General features: G+C 35.2%; 1 protein-coding gene across 1 annotated transcript in view; it reads right to left on the bottom strand.

The window, feature by feature from the left end:
• Window positions 1-23,604, bottom strand: part of LOC121739139 (tetratricopeptide repeat protein 39B-like) — a 100,470-nt gene that overhangs the window by 35,317 nt on the left and 41,549 nt on the right. The window contains exon 2 of the mRNA XM_042131478.1: window positions 1,590-1,664. Within this exon, the coding sequence (XP_041987412.1) occupies window positions 1,590-1,655 (66 nt within the window). The 5' untranslated portion in view covers window positions 1,656-1,664. The remainder of the gene's footprint in view (window positions 1-1,589; window positions 1,665-23,604) is intronic.

Below are 23,604 nucleotides of genomic sequence, written 5' to 3'. Positions count from 1 at the left end.
AATTCTTACAAGTATTCATACTGCTGATTGCTGAACGGTGATCGATAACAAAGAGGAGTAGGTGCCTAAGTACAGTACAATCTCACTAATCCGGCACTATTAAAATCCGGAATGTGCCGGAGTTTTGGAATGTTCGAATCACTGGATTACGGCAAAAAAGTCTATGTGGAAAATCAATAAAGGGAGACGTAGGCGGAGTGTGCCGGATTATTGGACGCGCCGCCGGTTTATTGAAGTGCCGAATTAAATATGAGATTCTACTGTACTATGAGAGATACTGCCGGCCAACGTTGATTTCACTAGATATGCATTAATCAAATGTTTACTCACTTGCATATTTTTAGGGTTCCGTACCCAAAGGGTAAAAACGGGACCCTATTACTAAGACTTAGATGTCTGACTGTCCGTTGAATGTTAATATGAATTACATACGGTGCTGCCAGTTCTGTTATGCTGGAACTTGGCTTGACACGCTACCGCGTGTCTAGATCTTCCCACGATTTCCTATGGAAAACTCGTGTGGCCAACGTTGTAATAATTTACTATTATTTATTCAAATGCACTTATCAATATAATAAAAGTAGATGTTGTCCGATTCTCCACTCTAGCCGATATGCTCGCTAAGATTCACGAAAATCGGTCGAGCCGTTTCAGAGGTGATCAACCACGCACCCCGTGACACGAGAATTTTATATATTAGATTATATACAATATACATATATAAAGAAGTAATAAGTCTATTTACTATAGATTAGAGTGGATTTATTACTAATTACTAATAACTGTACTTAATTCCGACCTCAGGTATAATTATTCAGTCACGCAGTTCGTCTTATATTCTGATTTGGTTAGAATTATATTATCATGCATAATGAACCGATATCATAAACTTAATATACCTAGCGGAATAGAGAAACAAAGGCCTGAGCAAGAGAGATGTCACTATCAGTAACACTGCGTGGTAAAAAGAGACGTGTGATACATGACAGCAGCATTCTTTTTTTGATGTCTAGTCGGCACGTGCCGCACGTTGACATTTTAATCTCATAGAAATCATGTGCAATCATGCTTGTGTAAGTGTATACGTACACATATTTTTCACACAGATGAAAACCAATTTTGGTGTCGTTTGACAGCTCGAGATTGTTACTCCATTCCGCTAGGTATATTAACTTTATGATCGATATCAAGGTTAATGTCAAAAAGTTCGGCCATCGACAATCAAAATAAAGAATATTACGCAAAGGTCGGAGCAGAGTGCACTACTAGCACACACAATAAGTAATCCGACCACAATCCGACATGTTGCACACGTCATATCAGAAAAACGCTTTAAAACTTTTTGTTTAAGCGGTCTGTGCTGGTGCTGACTCTAGCGTGAAAACATTGCGGCAATATATCCTATTGTATGAGATTTGCCAAAACACATCGCAGTTCGCTAATTACTTGTCACTTGGCTACAAAGGTATGAGTAATGAGAGGCTATCTCGTGTACATTATTAGGGCAAACTAGGAGGACATTTTGATTAGACGCAGCTCCAGATTCTCCAGCGGCTCTCCACCTATAGTCCTATAGAAGTCATACATACATCCTCTACGATGCTCCCCTCCAGGCTGGAATCGTTATCAGTCGGTACTTCCCGCATTTTTGTCATCCGTGAGCCCTGAGGATAAAATTCAAAACTTAAAAAAAAAAGCTAAATAAATATTGAACAAAAAAAACCTAACAAATAACTAATATAATGTTTAAAAATACACAAATTTAAAACAAGTATATAAATGATAAAGTTTACAAAAGATACATAAAATATAAAAATACGAAGAAAATGAAAATTACATTCGAGCGCGTTCAAGTCGTTTCAAGGAGGTTTTCGGGCGTCTTATTCTTGAAATTTAGTTTGCTCAATTACTGACATATTCTGGTATATATTATGTGTGTATAAAATTAAACGCCAAACTAATGATATGCAGACGCGTTTTTTTATTAGATAATTTAAAAAAAAATTGTATATTTTATAAAATATGTAATAAACTGTAATAAAATCCTACTAAGAGAAAATATAAATAATGGAACATAAATCAAAACAACTCATACTACAACTTATTTACATTATTCTAAATTACCCTGCTGTTGCTGCTGTAAAGATGTAACTTTATATGGATTTAAGTTATCATAATATAAGACGTGACTGTATGTCTTCTGAAAACAAATTCTTTAAATCTTAAACCTTATGTATTGGGTTCTACTGTTCTAGCAGTGGCCCAAGCCATTTCCTCTTTAATGCAGAGGCTTGACCTGTATACATAAAAATCGGCCAAGTGCGAGTCTGAATCGCGCACGAAGGATTCCGTACCGTTTAATTGAGCGAAAGTTGGCAAAAAATTGAATTTTTTGTATGGGGGTCCCCTTTAAATATATATTTTATTTTAATTGTATTATTAATTATTAAAGTACAAATTATTTTTTATAATTAAGGACTTTGTGAGTATTTCAAGTACCTACCTGTTACCATTATTACGAGCAGAAAAGGCTAAAAAATCGCGTTTGTTGTATGGGACGGTCGTACAGCCTGGACGTAGCTGCTAAACGAACGAACTAACGAACATTTACGTCTCTCTTTTCAATGAACTTGAGTTCGGGTGTCACCGCTCGCTATGATCTGCCGTGGATCTTGCCGAACTATTTATCGAACCGCTAATTCCATCATTTTTACCGCTCATTCAGTTATTGGACTGCTCAATTATTTTTTAGGGATCCGTACCCAAAGGGTAAAAACGGGACCCTATTACTAAGACTTCGTTGTCTGTCCGTCTGTCTGTCTTCACGCTGTATCTCAAGAACCGCTATAGCTAGACCTCTGAAATGTTCACAGATTGCGTGCATTTCTGTTGCATATGATATTGAATGTACTGTCACTTCTAGGTGGAAATTCATCTTCAATTAAATAATTATACACTTTCCTTGCACTTATTCCACTTTATTTTAATATATTTATTACAAAATTGGTGTACACCGGTCGTGTATTTAACAATTTTGTAATAAATATATTAAAATAAAGTGGAATAAGTGCAAGGAAAGTGTATAATTATTTAATTCATTTCTGTTGCCGCTATTACAAAAAACACTAAAAATAAAATAAAGATTTTGGGGGGAACAAATGTAATTTTGGCCTATTGTTTCGTTTTACATTATAACGGCACGGAACCCTCCGTTGCGTGCGCGAGTCTGACTTTTTGTGATAATAATATAATGATAATCTCAAAACGATCAAAAGGCAAAATTTAAGAGTCGATGTCATTGAAAATAAAGTTATTAAGCTATTGCATAGCTTTTGCCGCGGGCTTAAGCGCGGCGACCGAACCAAGAAATTCTGTAACGAAAAAACCTAACACCCCCTATTACGACCGGCGTTGCCACACCGCTGTGCACTGTGTAGGTCGATACGGCAGTGCTAGGGATTGCAAAAAACGGATTTTTTAAAAAATCCGGATTTTTGGATTTTGACAAGCTCAAATCCGGATTATCCGGATAATCCGGATTTTATGAAATTTTTCTAATCTGTTTGATTAATAGCTTTAAATGCGAGCTATTTTCTTGTTATTTCATATTAAACATTCGTTTTAAAAGCGCAATATCAGACGTCTTAAAACAATTAACATTTTTGTTAAGTTAGCGATTTTCACATGGGCGTGATGAAGTAAGAAATTAAAATAACAGTATCTGATAATGAAGACATTATTAACAACTTAAAAATATCTTGGTTTTTTAAATATATTTATATATCTATAAAATCCTAAACAATTTCCGCTTTATGGACGACTAAGCCCTTTTTGCTCCTACGAATTCAGATAATAAAAATTACCTTAGACCCAATCAATGACCAACAGCTCGAGGTGGACGTACTTGGGCCAGTTAGTTTCTTTTGATAACAGACAAGGAAATACAGAGAAACTAGTCCATGAAGAAGCTGATGAAGGAAGACATACCCCTCTCAGGGAACCGCAGATTCGTCGATATGTGTATTTCACTCGTCCTAACTAACGGAGCGCAAACTCGGTCATTGACTAATTTACAAAAATCCAACTCGGGGCTTTCCAAAGAGCAATGGATCGCAGTAAGTTGGAAGTAAGTCTTCTCGACAAAACAAAAAATCCATCCATACAAGAATCTCAGTAATAGTTAGAATTTTTAAGGGGGAATTTATTTTCTTCTTTTTAGAGTATTTAAATAAAAGCTTTTTTTCAAAAAAGTTTTTTGCTTATAATGTATTTTTTGTTTTTTAGTTAAATCTCTGGCAAAATTTCTTAAGTCTGCTTGATTGTAGTTTGTTTTGTTTCAAGAATTTGTTAAAATCTAACTAACTTAGTTTAAGTTTATAGACTTAAACTAAGTTAGTTAGATTTTAACAAATTTCTTATAAGAAATCGTACTTAATTTTACGACAAAAAATTAAATATCATTTAATTCAAGACACGACACGACACGACACGACACGACACGATACGACACGACACGACACGACACGACACGACACGACACGACACGACACGGCACGGCACGACACGAATTTTCAATTTACTCTCAATGAGCCTTTTTGTTTGATACCCATATTGCAGAAGTGCTTTAAAAATAACTATATTCCCCTATCTTGGATAATTCGCCATATTGGATGTACAATGACATTACATTCATTTCCGAGTTACTATCAATGAGCCCTTTCATTTGATACCCATATTGTAGAAGTGCATTAAAAATAACTATGTTCCCCTATCTTGAATGAGACGCCATATTGGATGTAGAATGATAATACATTCGTTTTCGAGTTACTCTCAATGAGCCCTTTCATTTGATACCACGGAGCTCATTCCGTGTTTGATACCCATAATATTGCAGAAGTTCATTAAAAATAACTATACCTCTATCTTGGATAAGCCGCCATATTGGATGTAGTATGACATTACATTCGTTTTCGAGTTACACTCAAAAAGCCCTTTCATTTAATATCCATATTGTAGAACTGCATAGAAAATAACTATTTCGCCATCTTGGATGGTCGGCCATATTGGATTTAGATAGATGTCACATACAATATCATGCATTGTCATCCAAACTAAACGTGCATGCAAAATTTCAGCTCGATCGGTTAAATATATCTACTTCAAAACTGAGTTTACCAAAATTTCACTCGAACATACATTACTTACATACATATAGAGCAAGTTAAATAAAAGCTTTTAAAAATATTGACTCAGTTGAATGCACCGTTTTGACAGGAAATGAAATATTCTTGTGATGTTGCTACTGTATATATATAGTACTAGCCTTGGCGGTAAATATTCGTGAAATTTAGATGCATCTGTGTTATTTTCTCCTATCGAGAACATTTTAAGATATCGTGTTTTCGATAGTACGGACTACGGACCCTCGCAATAACAATGTAGTACTTATCTATGTTTAAAAAATAGAACAATTTGTAGGTTATTATTTAAAAATATAAAACGTGGGAGAGCCATGATTCGGCACGAATGGGCCGGCTGAACCGGAGAAATACCACGTTCTCACAGAAAGCCGGCGTGAAACAGCGCTTGCGCTGTGTTTCGCCGAGTGAGTGAGTTTACCGGAGGCCTAATCCCCTACCCTATTCCCTTCTCTACCCTCCCCTATTCCCTTCCCTACCCTCCCCTATTCCCTTCCCTACCCTCCCCTATTCCCTCCCCTTCCCATCCCTACCCTCCCCTATTACCCTATTCCCTCTTAAAAGGCCGGCAACGCACCTGCAGCTCTTCTGATGCTGCGAGTGTCCATGGGCGACGGAAGTTGCTTTCCGTCAGGTGACCCGTTTGCTTATTTGCCCCCTTATTTCATTAAAAGAAATGAATTATAAGATCATCTATTTTGCTTTAGTCGCCCCTTAACTTATTCTTAAATATTTTTTTATTTTAAAGAAAATTTAAAGATATCGGGGTTTTCGCTCGTATCGCTTGCAAATATAATAATATTGTATATATGTACAAAAAATGAATGAAACAATTCTTAGCTTATTAGAATATCAATTATAAACATTAATTATAAGATCATAGTGTTTTGTTTTAGTAAATAAACCAACCACCTTCCTACGATAATCTGTAACATCTTTTAAAATAGGTTCTATGAAAATAAAGATCAATAAATAATATCTATTTTGGTTAACCCTCCGCCCCTTAACTTATTCTTAGATTTTTTAAAGTTAATTTCCCGCGCTGCTTCCCCGCGCCGGAAGGATAGCCACTTGTTGCTGCGACTGTACCTGGTTCATCGCCGCTCAAGTCTCAACACAGTGGCCTGTTCTCGTCAGATACGAGGATCTTCGATCGGCACTAGAGCAGTCGGCCTGTACCTCAAATATCACTAAAATTGTCGCTAAAATTGCGAGTGACAGTTTGTTATAATTGGCCCCCTGTTACAATTAAAAAAAAGTATAATACTTAATATTATGTAAATTCTCCGATTTAAGTTGATATTTTCAAAAAAATTAATATAAATTTTCCATTAAATTGCTATAATTAATGAAGAATCGAATATGAAATTAAAACGTCACTAATTATTTTATAATTACTTAATTGAATTAATAAGTTCAATGAAACGTATAACGCTCATTATCATACATTTTGTAATGTAAAATACCTCAATAATTTGCATTTATATTTGCTATCGAATATTTCGGCGTCTGTCGTTTTGATTTAGCAGTCAAAAATTATTACTAACACTTCCACAAGCAATCGCGACATAATTTAAACTGGTTCGTTCTGTTTTTCAGAATCGTGATTCGAAGTTTCTGTGGTTCGATGCATGAGAGAAATCACAAAAGTTTTGACGTTTATTCGTCTCAAAAAATCCTTAATTTACTTTCATAAAGTCCTGTCAGAGGCTAAAAACAATGCGAATTATTATTTTTAACAACACATTAAAATAGACTTCCAAGGTAAAAACAATAATAACATCCTTATAATATGAACTAAAAAGTATTAAATATTTTTCCTATCTAATAGTGCTTTTTCCGAATTCGGCTAAACCTCAACTCTGTTCTCAATCTTCATTATTTGTAAGTCCGTACCAGATATAGCTGAATCTTCAGTTCTCTGACAGCATATTTGACAACGTCACATAACACATTTGAAAAGACAGAAAGACCTTGCAAATGTGACGTTGTCATTTCTGAAGTTGACTGTAGCGACTTGCAAATTTGCATACGTCATTGTCAAAACTGACATTTGGCTGGAGCATGCGCACAAAAGGTTTAGGCCTAGTTCTCACAAGCGCTTTTGCCTTTTTTAAGCGCAACGGTAAAACGATGAAAACTAATGTTTTATATAGAAGATTAGGTAATCCTAATCTTCTATACATAATATTATAAAACAAAGTCGCTTTTTTTCCCTCATGTCCCTTTGTTCCCTTTAATCTTTAAAACTACGCAACGGATTTTGATGATTCTTTCAGTGTTAGATAGCCCATTTATCGAGAAAGGCTATAGGCTATATTTTATCACGCTAAGACTAATAGAAGCGAAGAAATAAAGGAAAATGTGGAAAAAACGGGGAAAATTATTTGAAAGGGCTAATTTGAACGCGCTAATCTCAGGAACTAGGTCCGATTAGAAAAATTCTTTCAGTGTTAGATAGTCAATTTATTGTGGAAGGCTATAGGCTATATTTTATCACGCTAAGACTAATAGCAGATTGTGTTAAAAACGGGGGAAATTATTTGAAAGGGCTTATTTCGCGAATTACTAGAGTAATTTTTATGTTATTTGGCACAGATAGGAAGTAGACCACGTGAAGGATCATAGGCTATCGATTTTAATCATTTTTTCAGTGGCTATATTATATTTTATACCCGTGCGACGCCGGGGCGGGTCGCTAGTATTATTATAATATAAGGTAAACGTTTCACAAAAAATTTTTCAAGCAGGAACCATTGAACCAAACATTATCCAGCGTTAAAACATATTCCGTCTAAATTCTCTGTCTGTTTTAAATTTTATTAGAATTAGTCCACTAGTTTCGTCTGTTCGAAGCAAACACACAAACTTTTCGTCTTGAAAACTATGTACTTAGTATAGAAAATAAAGTCGAATCGCAAACACACGGCAGCAATAACTCGATGTTCGTGTAATTGTTTTTCAGATTTCATACCATTTCGTACCATAGAGAAATTAATTGTACAGTACAACGTAGATTTTTATTTTTGCAGTGATTATTTTTACAAATACTAACAAAACGACTTGCGAGAATTCAGGCTTATACGATGGTAATGGTATCGAAGATTTAAGGTCAGTTGACACATAACAAGAGGAAAAAAGGCGCGCCGCGCGTCTCGTGTATTATACATAGATGCAATCCATACTAATATTATAAATGCGAAAGTGTGTCTGCCTGTCCGTCTGTCTGTCTGTCTGTCTGTTACCTCTTCACGCCCAAACAGCTGAACCGATTTAGCTGAAATTTGGCATGTAGATACTTTTATCCCGGGAAAAAGGACATAGGATACTTTTTATCTCGGAAAAATGTACGGTTCCCGCGTGATAAATGAGTTTTGGCACAACAGAGTTGCGGGCATCATCTAGTATTAAATAAAAATTTTAAATTAAATTATTAAATATTTAATTTAATTTAATAAAAATACCAATAATTTATAGCTCGTAAATTGATCGTGCGTCAAAATTAAAATTAAGAGAATGTTTCGATTATTGTTACAAATAAATGATTTAGTAAGTACTTCTCTATTTCGCCGCTCGACGCCACTCGCAGAGTAAAGTGATCACCAAAAATAATTGTATATTTTGTTAACTGGCCGCTTAAAGTTAATTAATACTTACAAGCAGACGCAAAGCTACTCTTCTGTAATAATTGTAGTCGGGGTCCGGATAGCAGAACGCCCTGAGTACAGCACTGAACATCTTGACGGATTATCGAATGCCGAAAAAGTCCAAAAAATGTTCCAAAAAACGTGCCGAATCCCCTCACAATCCCCGAAGATTCCCGCAAAATTCGTCCCAGAAACAATAGATTGTCCCAAAAAATTCACAGAAATCACAGCTAGAACAAAGAACTTTGTCCCAGTAGGCCCACGCGATCTCTGGGTCCCAAACAAACTAGTTGGCCGCCGGTCCAGGTAATGGTACAGGCTCAACCACCCTGGTATATATATATACCACCCCACTGGGGCCGCTTCACCCCCTTCCACCCTTACAATTACGCTGACACCCATTTTCTAGAATAAAATCATCGAAATCATGTAAACAAGGATGTAACCCGCTATAAAATACAATAATAATAACCTGCACAGTTATATTTTTTTTAATTATAAGAAACTTAATTAAATATTGACAGTCAGTGAATTAGATGAAGCGTGTTTTTATCTAGCGCTGTTTGGAAATATTATCCAGACAAAATTATTTTAATTTCAATCGAATTGCTTATTAAGTAGTAAACTTCCCAATATTTTATTTTGGAGAAAATGAAATTGAAAAATCTTATTTCACAATAATGTTATTGGAATTGCAAAATCGCGAAGTTTACGTTATATTATTGTTCACAATCTTAAATTATTAGTATTACGAAATGACCTTAAACTCTCATTGAAGAAATAATAAATTTTATTACCAAAGAAAAAGAAAAACACAATTTTCAGTACTAACACGGCTTATTTCATGACGGAATGATTTCACCATGAACCTATAATACTTAATCAAAAGTACTTAATCTCCTTTACATATAATATATTGATACCCGCAATTTTTCTAAAAAATATTTTTTTACCAGCCAAATCGGTCCAGCTGTTCACGAGTTTTAAATCTATTTTCATTTGAATGTTTCGCGGAAGCTTAACCCATGACTCTTAAACAAAAAAATGATCTAGTCCACTATAAAAAATGTACGTACATTTTATTATTGTATTGTATAATTTGCGTATGCAGACTACAAAAAGTATAAAACATTCTCTTTAGTCTTAAAACTGAAGAGAGTGCATTACTTGCATTTTTTAACTAAAGATTCAATGTACGAAGTGAGATGCAAACCTCCATTTTAAATATCAAAAAACGTACGAAATTTTCTGCCGGCCTCGTGGTTTTGACAATTACAATTATTGGCTAATTTACTTCTTCATTACTGATTCAATATTATATACCGTATTAATAAAAACCATCATACGTTACCATCATGCATGTACGTAAAATTACATGCCCATTTCCCTACAGGTGGATCACGGGATATGAAAATTAATGTCATTCCAATAACATGTCCTGGGGACCGTATTAATTGACAAATAATAAATATCTAACTTGCACTAGCTATACAAGTTTCGTCTAACTCTAGTGTTTAAATTGATAGTAGGAAGTCATAGATTTTTTGTGGTTTATTAAAAATAAACAAATTGAAAAAATTTTAACCTTGTTCACGATTAGCCATTATACAGGGTGTAACAAAAATAAGTGATAATACTTTAGGGTGTGTACGTGTTCCTTGTAGAGAGTTCACTGTGAAAATAGCAGTGCTGAAAGACCAAAATTTTTTTTTCACTTTTGTATGGGGAAACTCGTGACGCTCGGGCTCTTGCCCATACAAAAGTGAAAAAATAAATTCGTCTTTCAGAGCTGCCACTTTCACAGTGAACTCTTTACAAGGAACACGTACACACCCTAAAGTATTATCACTTATTTTTGTTACACACTGTAGATTACCAAGATTGCGAAGCCGACTATAGCATGCACTTTGCACAATCAGAGCAGCGATTCATTATATTATGTCGAAGACGAATATGCCCTTTACAAACTCGCAAGGACCTATATTGGTCCATCTGGACAGACCGTACTAGAAAACTTCTGAATTGTCTGATCGATCTGATGAATAGTTTTCATAACTATTTATCAGATTGATGCTAGACGATTCAATCTCGATGTTATGTTTTATTTCCAAACATAAAAACTATAAAAATAGGTTTATCTTTTGAGATTACAACTCGTGGCATCATTGTGTATCGTCGTAGTTCAATACAATGACATTATTACCAATTCTAATCCTGACTTTTGTATGCGCACACGTAGTCATATCTTGCGGGTCGTATGTTAAAAAGTTTGGCCATATACAGGATGTAAGAACACAAAGTCATAATACTTTAGGTAGAGTATGTGTCCTTATTCAAATATGATTTATTCACATGAAACATGGTACACAGTGACTGCGTAAAATTAGGCCACAGTCAACCTTGGGCAGGAAAATTGTATGTATCTAAAACCAAATTCAGGCAATGATCTAACAAATAAAAGCTTTTAAAACACGTCAAACTTATAACACCCCTCTTTTTTGTCGGGGGTTGAAAATAGTTCAAATGCTTCGAATCTATCCCATAAAGTAAAATTTTGAGTGGACAGATGTTTGATACCCTTTTACCCGCAAATTGCCGAACGGGTTTGGATAAAACTTGGTTCGTCAGTCAGGGTCCTTTAACATAGATAAAACCGCATACTTTCTTTAGTATACTTTACTCGACCGATAGTTGTAAAATTTTCTGGCAACCCTAATGTTTGTGTGGGCGGTGATGCAGGAGTGCAGGTGGTCGTGCCACCTTCGCCACCCTAGCCCATCCACGCTGGAGGCTGGACCTCCCTGGATGAAGGTGGGGTTCAAGGACAAACCAGCGCCGGCGCACAGACAGTAATTGCGTCGTTCGGAATAACTATTAGCATCAGCCATCCGACCAACGAACGGAAACCCAACCCCAAGGTGTTTGTATATCTGTCTGTTTGCGCCTTACGCTTAAGGAGTCACATTTTAATGAGTAATGAGTATGGATATACTTCGAGGGAGGGGATAGAATAGTTCTTGCTGCAGAAAAATATATACTTAGTTCCCAAAATAATATTATATCGTCGTATCGATTACGGGTGTCATCTAGTACTATTTAAAGGGCTAGATTTTTGCCGCGGCTTCGCTCGTTTGAAACAGAATTATTATTAGTAAATATACAAATTTTGATCCCAATTATTTAAGTTCTAAGTTTTCGACTTTATGAGATAGACGACTGTCAAAAATTCAAGTTAGTAGCTCTAAAAGTAGTGGCCTGTGCATCGATCAGTCAATCTGCTTTGTACTTTTAGGAAGGAAGACAAAATATTGCATTACATTTCTAACACTAAATAAAATGTATCTTATATATAAAATTCTCGTGTCAAAGTGTTAGGCCGCGTGCTCCTCCGAAACGACTCAGGTGTGGTGGTTGCAACTACGTAAAATTGGTTTTTTAAGACACGTTTTTAGTAAAGGAAAATATGTCATTATATAGTAAGTATGAAATAAGTACCGTTTTAAAATTGAGAAAATTTCCTATACGCAAAGGTAATATCAGTACACAATTTGAAAAATTCTGCTCGATAGAAAAAAATCTCAAAGATGACTGTTATAACGCTGTTTTTCATAATTAAATCATTTTATGCTTAAATAACACACTTTCTAGAAAAAACAAAAATGTAGTATTTGTGTCGTAACCTAACGTAAACGATTTGATATATTTGATTTGTGTAATACTAAAAACAAAAGGTTTTTTCTCCTATTTTCTATTATCAAGGCACGCGGCGAGCGCGTAACAGCCACTGTACAAGGCGCGCTGATATGAATGTTATTTTAATGTCCTTAACGTCGATATTCGTACTGACAGACATCAACCTGCTAATTTTAGGGACTACTGGGTCTTCACTGATTTTAACCAAATTTTATATGCATATTCATGGGTCATGAGGTCATGGGTCTGAGAATCAGCTACTGGGTACTTTTTATATTGATAAGTGCATTTGTTGAATAAATAATAGTAAATTATTACAACTCGAGACTGACGGTTTGACCATTGTTTGTGCGACGGGATAGCGATGGACGTTGCCATGGTGACATACTTATATTTTAGTCACTTCAATAAAATAATACGGGCGAAATACTTTATATGGCAAAGAAACGTTTGCCGGGACAGCTAGTATACTCATAAACAGTTATTAGATTATAGTATATACATAGATACTTGCACAATTATGTGGTGTGACGTGAAGGTCCCTCAGAAAGAATCAGAAGCGATTATTTGTCATTTTTTGGTACCTACTTTGTCCTCGTCGGGTACAAAGTACAATGCTAATGAATATCGCAAGTGTATTTACTGTCAACTGCAACTGTATTTTTGGCAGAGATTAAGAATCGTCTTTAAATATACGAGTAAAGTAATTAAATACGATCGACTCACAAACTGGTTCTAAACGGTCTACGATTACGTAATATACGTATATTACAAGTACTTCTTGCATTCTATGCGAAAGTGTGTCTATCCGTCTGTCTGTTACCTCTTTACGCCCAAACCACTGAACCGATTTTGCTGGGTATGGGGACACTTTGAGTCCCGAGAAAGGACATGTAATATTATACTTTTTATCCGGAAAAGTGCGATCAATAAAATTAATGCGTCAATCATATAAAAAAATATGCTTTTAAATAGTGGTAAATTATTGCTTACGACGAAAAATTCACAAAAAATTTGAATTGTTAATTTTTGACGACAAATCATATACTTTTGTATATGGATGCAGGAGTAAAAGAAAATAGTGAAAATTAATTGGAAACATGCAATGGGAGATCAAAAAGGCTGCTTCGCCCTTACGGAAAATCATTTATCCGTGAAGAAAAATGAAAAACATTGGAAAAACAATAATATTTTCTTGGAAAAACACTGTAATTGCTGTGAAAGGTTCATTAGCTTTGTTTTAACTTGCCTTTGCCCTTGACCTTTATCCTTGTTTTTTTTATTTTTAAAAAGTCCTAGCCTCAGAGATAAAAATAGCAGCAGAGATAAATACTCCTAAGACAAGTACTAAAATAAGAAGATTACTATCTCTCTATAACATAGCTCGAGAACGGCTTAAAATATTCGTGGAAGTCTAGGGAAGGTTTATTAGGGGGGAAGTGATATGAAGTTCGCCGGATTAAGTGTAGTAAGTGTATCTAGTAATGTGCTTGAGATGCGAGTACAGTCTGTCAAGAAAAAGTAGACGCAGTACATCTGAACGTACTCACGCTTTTTATGTGATTTCAAAACTTTTTGTTAAGCTATAAGTAGAGGTAAAATTATTTAAGGGTCAATTTATAGTAGCGCAGAGTAGAAGCGCATCGAAGCAAATTACCAAAACCACGGAGCTAATACAGAGAGGAGGTGTGGTAATCAAATCTCCTTAAGAAACAACGCGTGACAATTTGCGGGGTGAAGGGGTGTCAAGCTCCGCCCACTTTTCCATTTCTCACAGACCTTGACAACAATTAGGGACTAAAATATCACTTTACACTTAGGAATTATTTAAACTTAAAGTCAGTAAAATATATTATTTCATTAGTTTTTTAAGTTGTTTGGCGGGGGTTTTTGAAATTTCTTAATTTAATTTAATTTTAAATGCTTTTTAAACTTGTGTTCGTTATAGTGCAGAATAATTCCTATCAACAGGATCATAATATTATATAATACCATCTACGAATGCCCTTTTGGATGAGGCCGTCAATATGAGTCCAAACATGAAACCTCCACTTTGGGTTCATATGGAGCTCGGCTCCTATAGAATCCAGGTGATGCTGCAGCAGCAGCATGCAAAATTTTATTGGTTATCTACGTCTTACTAGTTGTCGCAATTCAAATGAGCCCAAACACGAAACCGTTGCTCTAAGTTGGTGAGGAGTTGGGTATCCTATTGATTACCAGGTGATGCTGCAGCACCAGGTCAACTTTCCATTAATGTGTAAATATTCATAAATTTCACGAACTAGAATGCAATAAAGCCCACCAAACGACTGCAAGTTGCTAATCGGCCCTCCACGAACCAGATGAACCGCGATTTTTCAGCACGGAGCAGGCTGATGATGATGAACTATAGCTAAGAACACTCTCAATGAAGTCAGCTTTCAAACAAAAAAAAACTAGATCAAAATCGGTCCACCCGTTTGGATGCCAAAGACAGACAGACAGACAGACCGACAGATAGACACGTCAAACTTATAACACCCTTCTTTTTTGTCGGGGGTAAAAAATTGATGAATGATTTAACAAAACAGAATATATAATTAGAATTGAACGAAATTGAGTAAACAATTTATTAATTAACTAATACAATATTAGAAATACTTACCAAAAAAATTCTAGTTCTGAATTCCTATAATCCATTCTATTATCTGTCTGTCTGTCTGTCTGTTACCTCCTCACACCCAAATCGTTGAACCGAATTTACTAATTTTTTTTACAGAGATACTTTGAGTCGAGGGAAAGGACATATTATGATACGTTTTATCCCGGAAAAATGTACGGTTCCAGCGCGATAAACTAATTTTTGGCGCAACAAGATCGTGGGCGTCATCAATTTATTTAACAATTATTAGGAAAAAAGAATAAGTATTTTTTTTTACATTGCAGATAATTTTAGTTCAGAAACATTCCAGACAACTTTATGCGGCCTACGTTGGGATGGATAGATGAACGTGTCACACGTTCTCGTCATCCTCTATGATTGCCCTTGGGCAATAGGGATGACGACAAGGTCAAAGATTAGCTGATTTTTTAAATAAAATAATGACTTTCAGCTTCATCAACATAATTTCAGCTTCATAACTTATGTATTTTTAGGGTTCCGTACACAAAGGGGAAAAACAGGACCCTCTTACTGAGACTTCGATGTGTCTGTCCGTCCGTCCGTCCGTCTGTCTGTCTGTCTCCAGGCTGTATCTCAAGAACCGCTATAGCTAGACTTCTGAAATTTTCACAGATTGTGTATATTTGTTGCCGTTATAACAAACAAAATAAAATCAATATTTAAGCCCCCCTTAAATATTAATTTTTATATATGACTATAATATTATATGTCATAAAGTAGGATATAATTTTTGAATTTTTAGGACTATAGTCTGTCATAAAGTGGCATTTTAATTGAATTTTTCGGAACGAAAAAGGATCGGAACTTCACCTTAATCTGGTGGCCGTGCTAGCCTAGCCCGGCTGATGAAATGACACTCATTCCATGGAGCCGGGGCAGACCTTTAGTGTGGGACGCCACGTGCGTGGACACATTGACGGCGTCGCATGTGACGGCCACCTCAAGGGAGGCGGGAGCGGCTGCTCACGCGGAAACCAACTAGAGGCGGAAATATGAATGCCTGGGCCAAGACTTCATATTTCTGCCTTTAGATGTTGAAACCTTGTGTCCGTGGGGCCCCAGCGCAAAGGTCCTGTTTAAAGATTTGACCCAAAGATTGGTCGACAAATCGAATGACCCCAAGGCTGGTGCTTACCTCGGCCAGCGTATTAGTTTGGCCATACAACGAGGTAATGCTGCCTGTGTAATTGGCACTTTGCCCGCAGCCTCCGACCTAGACTTAATTTTTTACTTATAGTGTATAACAGTAATAATATATTGTATATTATTACTGTTTATTTATAAAATAGTTTAGTTTTGTATTTTTATAGTAAACCTTTTAGAATTGTATAAATTACGTTTATATGTTCATAATAATTATGTAATAAAATCAGGCACTTAATTTTTGACCTTAAATGATTCTCCTGCGTTGTAAAAATAAACACTTTAAATTTGCTCCTCTAAAGTTCATTCCAACATGGAGTTACGTTCCACGAACGCATATTCGAAAATGTTATAGCTTTTTTTCGACCGAGTTGGGTTTCGTGTTTTTCCTCGAAACCCGTAACACTATCAGCCTGCGATCTACAACGTCGTTTTTCCGAGTTTTCTCCGTCCGGAAGGGCTAATAAAATCACCGCTGCGGTTTTGAATTTAGCATTTATTTACTATTTCCATACTATTGATATTATAAATGTGAAAGTTCGTCTGTCTGTTCCCTCTTAACGCCCATGCCGCTGAACCGGTAATTAGATAAATGATTTAATTGGGCGATAAATTAATTTTACGCAACAGAGTTGCGGGCGTCAGCTAATTATATATTATATTATATGCATATTATATGTCTAAAACTAATATACATTAGCACTTGGCTATCTTAGTTTTTGTATAGACAGATGTTGTAAGAAAATAAAAAGATACATGTGGTAACGACACTCGACAGACACAAGTTGTACGTATATACTAAGTATATAATATTGTCATGGTCTGTCGAAATATCTAAGATTATAATATAGATATATCTATATTATAATCTATATATTAATACGTGACAGAAAAACTTTGTAACCGTTTTTACGAAAAATGGGTAAACGTAGGTGAATGAAATTTCGCACAGTTATAGTTTACGAGTATATGGTGAAGGAGTGCATCGAGCTAATATTATTTTGAAATTATGCTTTTATCATATATATTTTTAACAAATAAAACGTTAAACACACTACGACACTACTACTAGGAAAAATGACAGATTTTTGAGTGACAAGCCTATATTACGAACTAGCTGTTGCCGCGACTTCGTCCGCGTTAGTATAGTAGATCACGTCCCAAGTATTATTTGTTGTACAAAAATATTCAATGTACAGCATTGACTTTCCTACGATTTTATTATATTATATAGATGTTCCGCGCGGCTTCGCTTGCGTAATTTAGGAATTTCACGTGACCGTACATTTTTCCGCAAAAAATAGCCTATGTCCCTTAACGTGGTCTATTCTTCATGTTTGCACAATAACATAAAAATTGCTCCAGTAATTCTTAAGAATCTTAAGATAATAAGCAATTTCATATAATTTCCCCCGTTTTTTCCACATTTTCCTCTATTTCTTCGCTCCTATTAGTTGTAGAATAATAAAATATAGCCTATGGCCTTTCTCGATAAATAGGCTATCTAACACTAAAATAATTTTTTAAGTTAGACCTGTAGTTCCTGAGATTATCGCGTTCAAATAAGCCCATTTTAAATAATTTCCCCTCGTTTTTCCCACACTTCCCTCTATAACCTTTCTTAACAAATGGGCTATCTAAAACTGAAAGTTTTTTTTAAATCGGACCAGTAGTTCCTGAGATTAGCGCGTTCAAATAAGCCATTTCAAATAATTTCTACCGTTTTGCCACACTTTCCTCTATTTCTTCGCTTCTATTAGTCTTAGGGCAATAAAATATAGCCTATAGCCTTTCTTGATAAACAGGCTATCTAACACTGAAAGAATTTTTCAAATCGGACCAGTAGTTCCTGAGATTAGCGCGTTCAAACAAACAAACAAACAAACTCTTCCGCTTTATAATATTAGTATAGATTGGATAGATAAACTAGTGTCAAAAAATATAAACCAGGCGTAGATCTTCAATTTTATTTTAATATTCCTATACATATTGTGAAGCTCATGGCACATATTAAAATGCGATTTTCTGAAAAATTCCACGAGATGTAAGTTAAAAATCCAAGGACTTTAATCTCCACACGTTACTTAGAACCGAATTATCACTTATCACTTATGAGTTATGAGTGACGTGAGTTTTCTGTAAATATCTAGTGATTACTAAGTAATTATTACTTATAAATTAACTATTATAACTTTATCTATATTACCATACTAATATTAAAAAAGACAAAGGGTGTATGTCTGTTTGTCTCTTCACGCAAAAACCTGCTGAAGAGATTTTACTGGGCATGGAGATACTTTGAGTCCCGGGAAAGGACATAGGATACTTTTTATCCTGGAAAAAGTTAGGGGAGTATAACGTTTCTTCGACGAATATTATACCACTGTTTTGCTTTTTGATTGAGAAAACCGACAGGACCAAACATTCAATGTACCATCAAGGAAGTTGATTCCTATGCAATTGACAGATCAACGTTATTTGGTCGAATATGTCAATTCAATGTTAATTGTGATCTGTCAGCTGGGTTTGACGTAACGCAACCAAACTACTTAGGTCCCCGATTTGCATACTAATCAACTTGTCTGATAGTACCATCATTGAAATATTTTTAGTAAATATAAGTCTCTTTCACTTATAACAAGTATAAGGGTTGCACCAGAGGCGTAGTTATAGTTAAGGTTAAGGTTATAGTCAAATTTATTATGGCGTCCATTATGGACTTTTACTAGGGATTTGACAGTTCATTTGACATTTTGTTATTATGGTTAATGTTAAAGTTATAGTTAAAGTAAGTACACCCTTAGACTGGGTTGCACCAGCTAACTTTAACTGTAACTTTAACTACAGTGCAAAATGTCAAATATTTGGTTAAAGTTAAATATGGCGTCCTTACCTCCGCTCATACGTGAATTTCTCCGGTTAAAGTTAAAGCTAAAGGACGCCATATTTAACTATAAAAATAACTTTAGTTAAACTTTAACTTTAACCACGCCTCTGGTGCAACCACCCTTAAGGTTTATAATATTAGTCGGATAAATAAACAGATTCGCAACTATTCAGTTATTGGCTTATTGGCAATATGATTGCTTCTGGTATGGCTAGCGCGCACAATTTGATTTCGTTTGAGTTCATTACAATTTACAAAGAAGCGTAGCTTAGGATATAATATAGGATGTACTTATCACTGAAATGTTTCAAGATTCTAGAGGCAACACCAGCATAGACAAACAGAAAGTTTTGTTTGACGTTTGATAACGTTGCTGTCAAATGTCAATATTCTGATATGACGTGTGCAACATGTCGGATTTTGGTCGGATTACTCACTGTATGTGCTAGTAGCGCCCTCTGTTCCGACCTTTGCGAAATATTCCTCTCTGTAGGTTAATATGAAAACATTACATTTTTGTCAAAAGTCAAAACTCACACTACCCCGTCCCGCTTACTATAATAACCCCCTTACTAATAAACGCTGTATAACTTATAAGCTTTGAATAGTTATACAGTGTTTTGCCTTCTTCAATCCAATTAAAAATGTCACTTGTGTGACAGGAACAAAACACTGTATAACTATTCAAAGCTTATACAACGTTTATTAGTAAGGGGGTAAAAGTATATTTTAAACAATGCGAAAGCTATACAGTATACAATATGTCGATCAAGCGCCTTTTCCAAATTCCAAGGTATGACAAAACGTTCTTATTAATAATTATTTATAAGTAAGGTAGGTTGAGGAGATATTATTTTACAGGTTATTAGGTAGAGGTTGGTAAAATACATTAAAGAAGAATAAAATGTGGTCAAAATATTATGTAACATATTTTGCAATTTGCGTAGCCCCTCGATGGACTACGCAAGACTCATGTGAAGAGAAATGTTTTTTGTTACGTAAGCTTTTCTTTAAAAAAAAACGTGGATCAAAACTCGTGGAATGCTTATAAATCGCGGTGTAATATATTTCTTAAGAGGAGTCCAAACCGCCCTTTTTCCATACAAACGTTGTCCCCTGTTTCCTCCCTGGATAATGCTAGTATAGTTATAATTTTTTTACTGAATATCTACGGCCACTAATACAATGTCCCTATGTTTTCTTTTTTCCATAATTTAATTATTAAATAATCAAAAACCCAAAAAAATGGCCAGATTTTCCGCTGTGTTCAAACATTCAGAAAACAGATTTGGCTAGTTTATACAAAAAAAATAAAACATAGGAACACAGCTCAAGCCTTTCTTTAATCTATAATGAAAAAAGTACTTAAATCGGTTAAGTTTTGGAGAAGGAATCAGGGGACAACGAATCGTTGATTTTCTGCAGTTGTCTCTATCGCGTTCTGCGGTATAGTGGGTATAGGCTTGAGGTAAGGGAGACAGCTATAGATATTACACGTACTTTTTTTTCATTTCTCTAGGCCCTGGTGTATCCTCTTAATGGTCAATTTATTGCAAAACTACAAGATGATAAGATGATACTAGTGTAATGGAGCCATTACACATAATTATATAATAATTAAATATAAATTACTATTTAGTTCCCATTTAAAAAGATCACAAATTGTTCCTTGGTATCTGATAGTGTTAAATTTTGATTTCATGTAGGATTTATTTTGTCACCAGTGTCCAGTCACCACTCACTAGATGATGCCTGCAATTCAGTTGCGTCGAAATGCGTTTATCGCACGGCCGCGGGAACCGTAAAAATTTCCGATAAAAAGTATGTAAGTATCTCATGTTCTTTCCCGGAACAAGTAATAAAAACAAAATAAAATACGTGATTTTCACATACAATAAACGTGATTTTTTGCCCTTTTTTTGTAAACAATAATAGCAACGTTGGCACTTGAAATATTCACATAATCCCTAAATTATATTTGCACTTTAATAATTAATAAGAAAATTAATATTTAAGGAGGGCTTACATACAAAAAACACTATCTTTGCCTATCTTTGCTTTATAATGGTTCGAAACCGGACTCGCAGGACTGAAAAGTCGGAGTCGCAGTGGGCCGTTTTTTTTTAATTTTAAAATTTGAATAAGTTAAAGATTTACCCATTTTATATAAGTATTTACAAATAAAGAATATATAATAATAAGGAAAGTACTCATTTCAAATTGAAAATTTATCAAATACTTGTATAAATTATCATTGAAAGTACCTCAAATAAATTTTAATTGTTTACGCGTGTAACATTAATGTTATGCAAGCTCAAGTTTACAGTATTGATCGGGGGGTCCTAGAATTCAAGGAAAAATTGGTGCATGCGTCATGTAGCAGACCTTGACTGATCTAGCCACTGCGCAGATGTACTGGATCAGGACTCACCAACCAGTGGGGGCATGCCTCCCCAGGGTGGAGAGACGAGGGCACAGACCAAAATAAACGATAATTTTGCAATAAAAAATAGAGGAAATGCATTTTAAGTAATATTATCAGGTCTGATCAATTATTTGTAATTCTATACTAATTATGACGAGATTAGTCGAGATTGCCTATTAATTAGGTCGCCAACAACTACCATTATACAACCCCGCATTTAACAACTTTACTATAATATTATGATTTTTAGTCAAAACGTTAAATGTTACAGTCAACGTCTTGACGACTTGTCCTTTAGTCATTCTATTAAATGGTTTTAAGTGGAACGCGCTAGTCGAATTGTAGAATAAATCAGATGACTGCGACAGATATAATATTATTATTTATTACATAGACTCATACTTTAAATCTACAAAGAAAATAAAAATAAATTTATAATTAAAAAAAATTAAGGAATAAGGAGTCGCGCGCTTTATTTTAGATTTTAAATGATAATATATGTTACATTAGGAAATTATGTAAAAAAAGGTTGCGATTCCCTGCCCCAGCTTGACCACACACACACACATCCAAACGGGGGGTGGGAGGCGTACTCGTGGGCGGATGCTGCAGCAGGGTATGGGGAGGATGTCCAGGGTATGGGTGCTGCCACTTGACACTGACATTTACGTGCAACAAACATCATCAGTTTCGCAGCGGGCGCAACGAGCGACGCTTGGGCTAGATTAGTCAAATTGCCTTCGATAATTTGGAAAAGAAAACAAATGGCATTAGACGACATGACATCAACGCGTTTTTACGCATCAAAAATATGTTTTTTATTTTTAACTTCACTATGAAGTTCACGTATGCAAGTACCATGGTGATCAGCGAATGGAGCAGCTTTGATGCCTGAGCAAGATATTTTGCGAAAAATCTCTTTTTTTGGAAGTCGGTCAAGAGCGAAAATTGAACCAGCCAGCGGTCTTTTTGACTAATGTCAATTTCTGTGCACAGGATGCCAAATAAAGCACATGTCTTGAGAGTGAGCCAAAATAATTTGGAAGTGCAGCTAAGCAAATTTTGATAGGAATTAGAAACGTGCATGGCACTGTCGGATAATATGAAAATGATGACCTCGACATAACTGCAACAGTAGCAACACCAGCAACTTATATGTGGTCACACATGACTCTGCTTCGCGTTGTCGCGGTCGGTTAAAATCCCTACTACTTGTAAATGTTCGGACTAGTAGGGTTTTAGAGTGCACGGCACTCTAACCACAAAGATGATATACCGACACAACTCAAATGAAAAGAAAGGTCTGGCAAGAACATTGAAACAAGAAAATACATACTTAGTAAAAAAAAATAATGGAGAATTTGAAAGCAAAGTGGTACCTATCAATATATATGAAGCACAACAACTAAGAAGAATATTACAAAACAATTTACATACTCCAAGTCCAATCCAAGTCAAGCAACTTAATGCAAGTAAAAAATTAACGCTTGATTTGCTATTAAGTAGGTACTGAAAACATAATATATTTTGCTTTTTTGCTTCGAAATGTAATTACAACATCGGACAGCTTGTTTTTGCATGTAAACCGTTTTTATTTTGCCTATTTTCAGCTTACCGTATATTTTTTCATTGAGACTAAGCTTATTGCTATGCGAATCAAATCACGACAAAATGAGGTGACTGGTGAGTATTATTTTGATATTTTATTCTCAATATTATGTCTTCTACCTAAATTATATAAAACACCCGCGCAATGAAGTATTTTGCAATATTTTGCATAACGTTCACGATATATTTCTAGAAGATAAATATTTAAGGCCAAATACCTATAATCAGTTTTGCAATTCGCAAAACAGCGTTCTATAATAAATGAAATACTGTAAGTCTGGGATAAACATTGGGTTTAGCACTTTGCCTAGTACCACAGAATAGATAATAGTATAAGT

This window comes from Aricia agestis, chromosome Z (assembly GCF_905147365.1).
Source record: "Aricia agestis chromosome Z, ilAriAges1.1, whole genome shotgun sequence".
Taxonomy (NCBI): Eukaryota; Metazoa; Arthropoda; class Insecta; order Lepidoptera; family Lycaenidae; genus Aricia; species Aricia agestis.
Note: the sequence above shows the minus strand (reverse complement) of the source record. Positions and strands in the feature narration are given on the sequence as shown.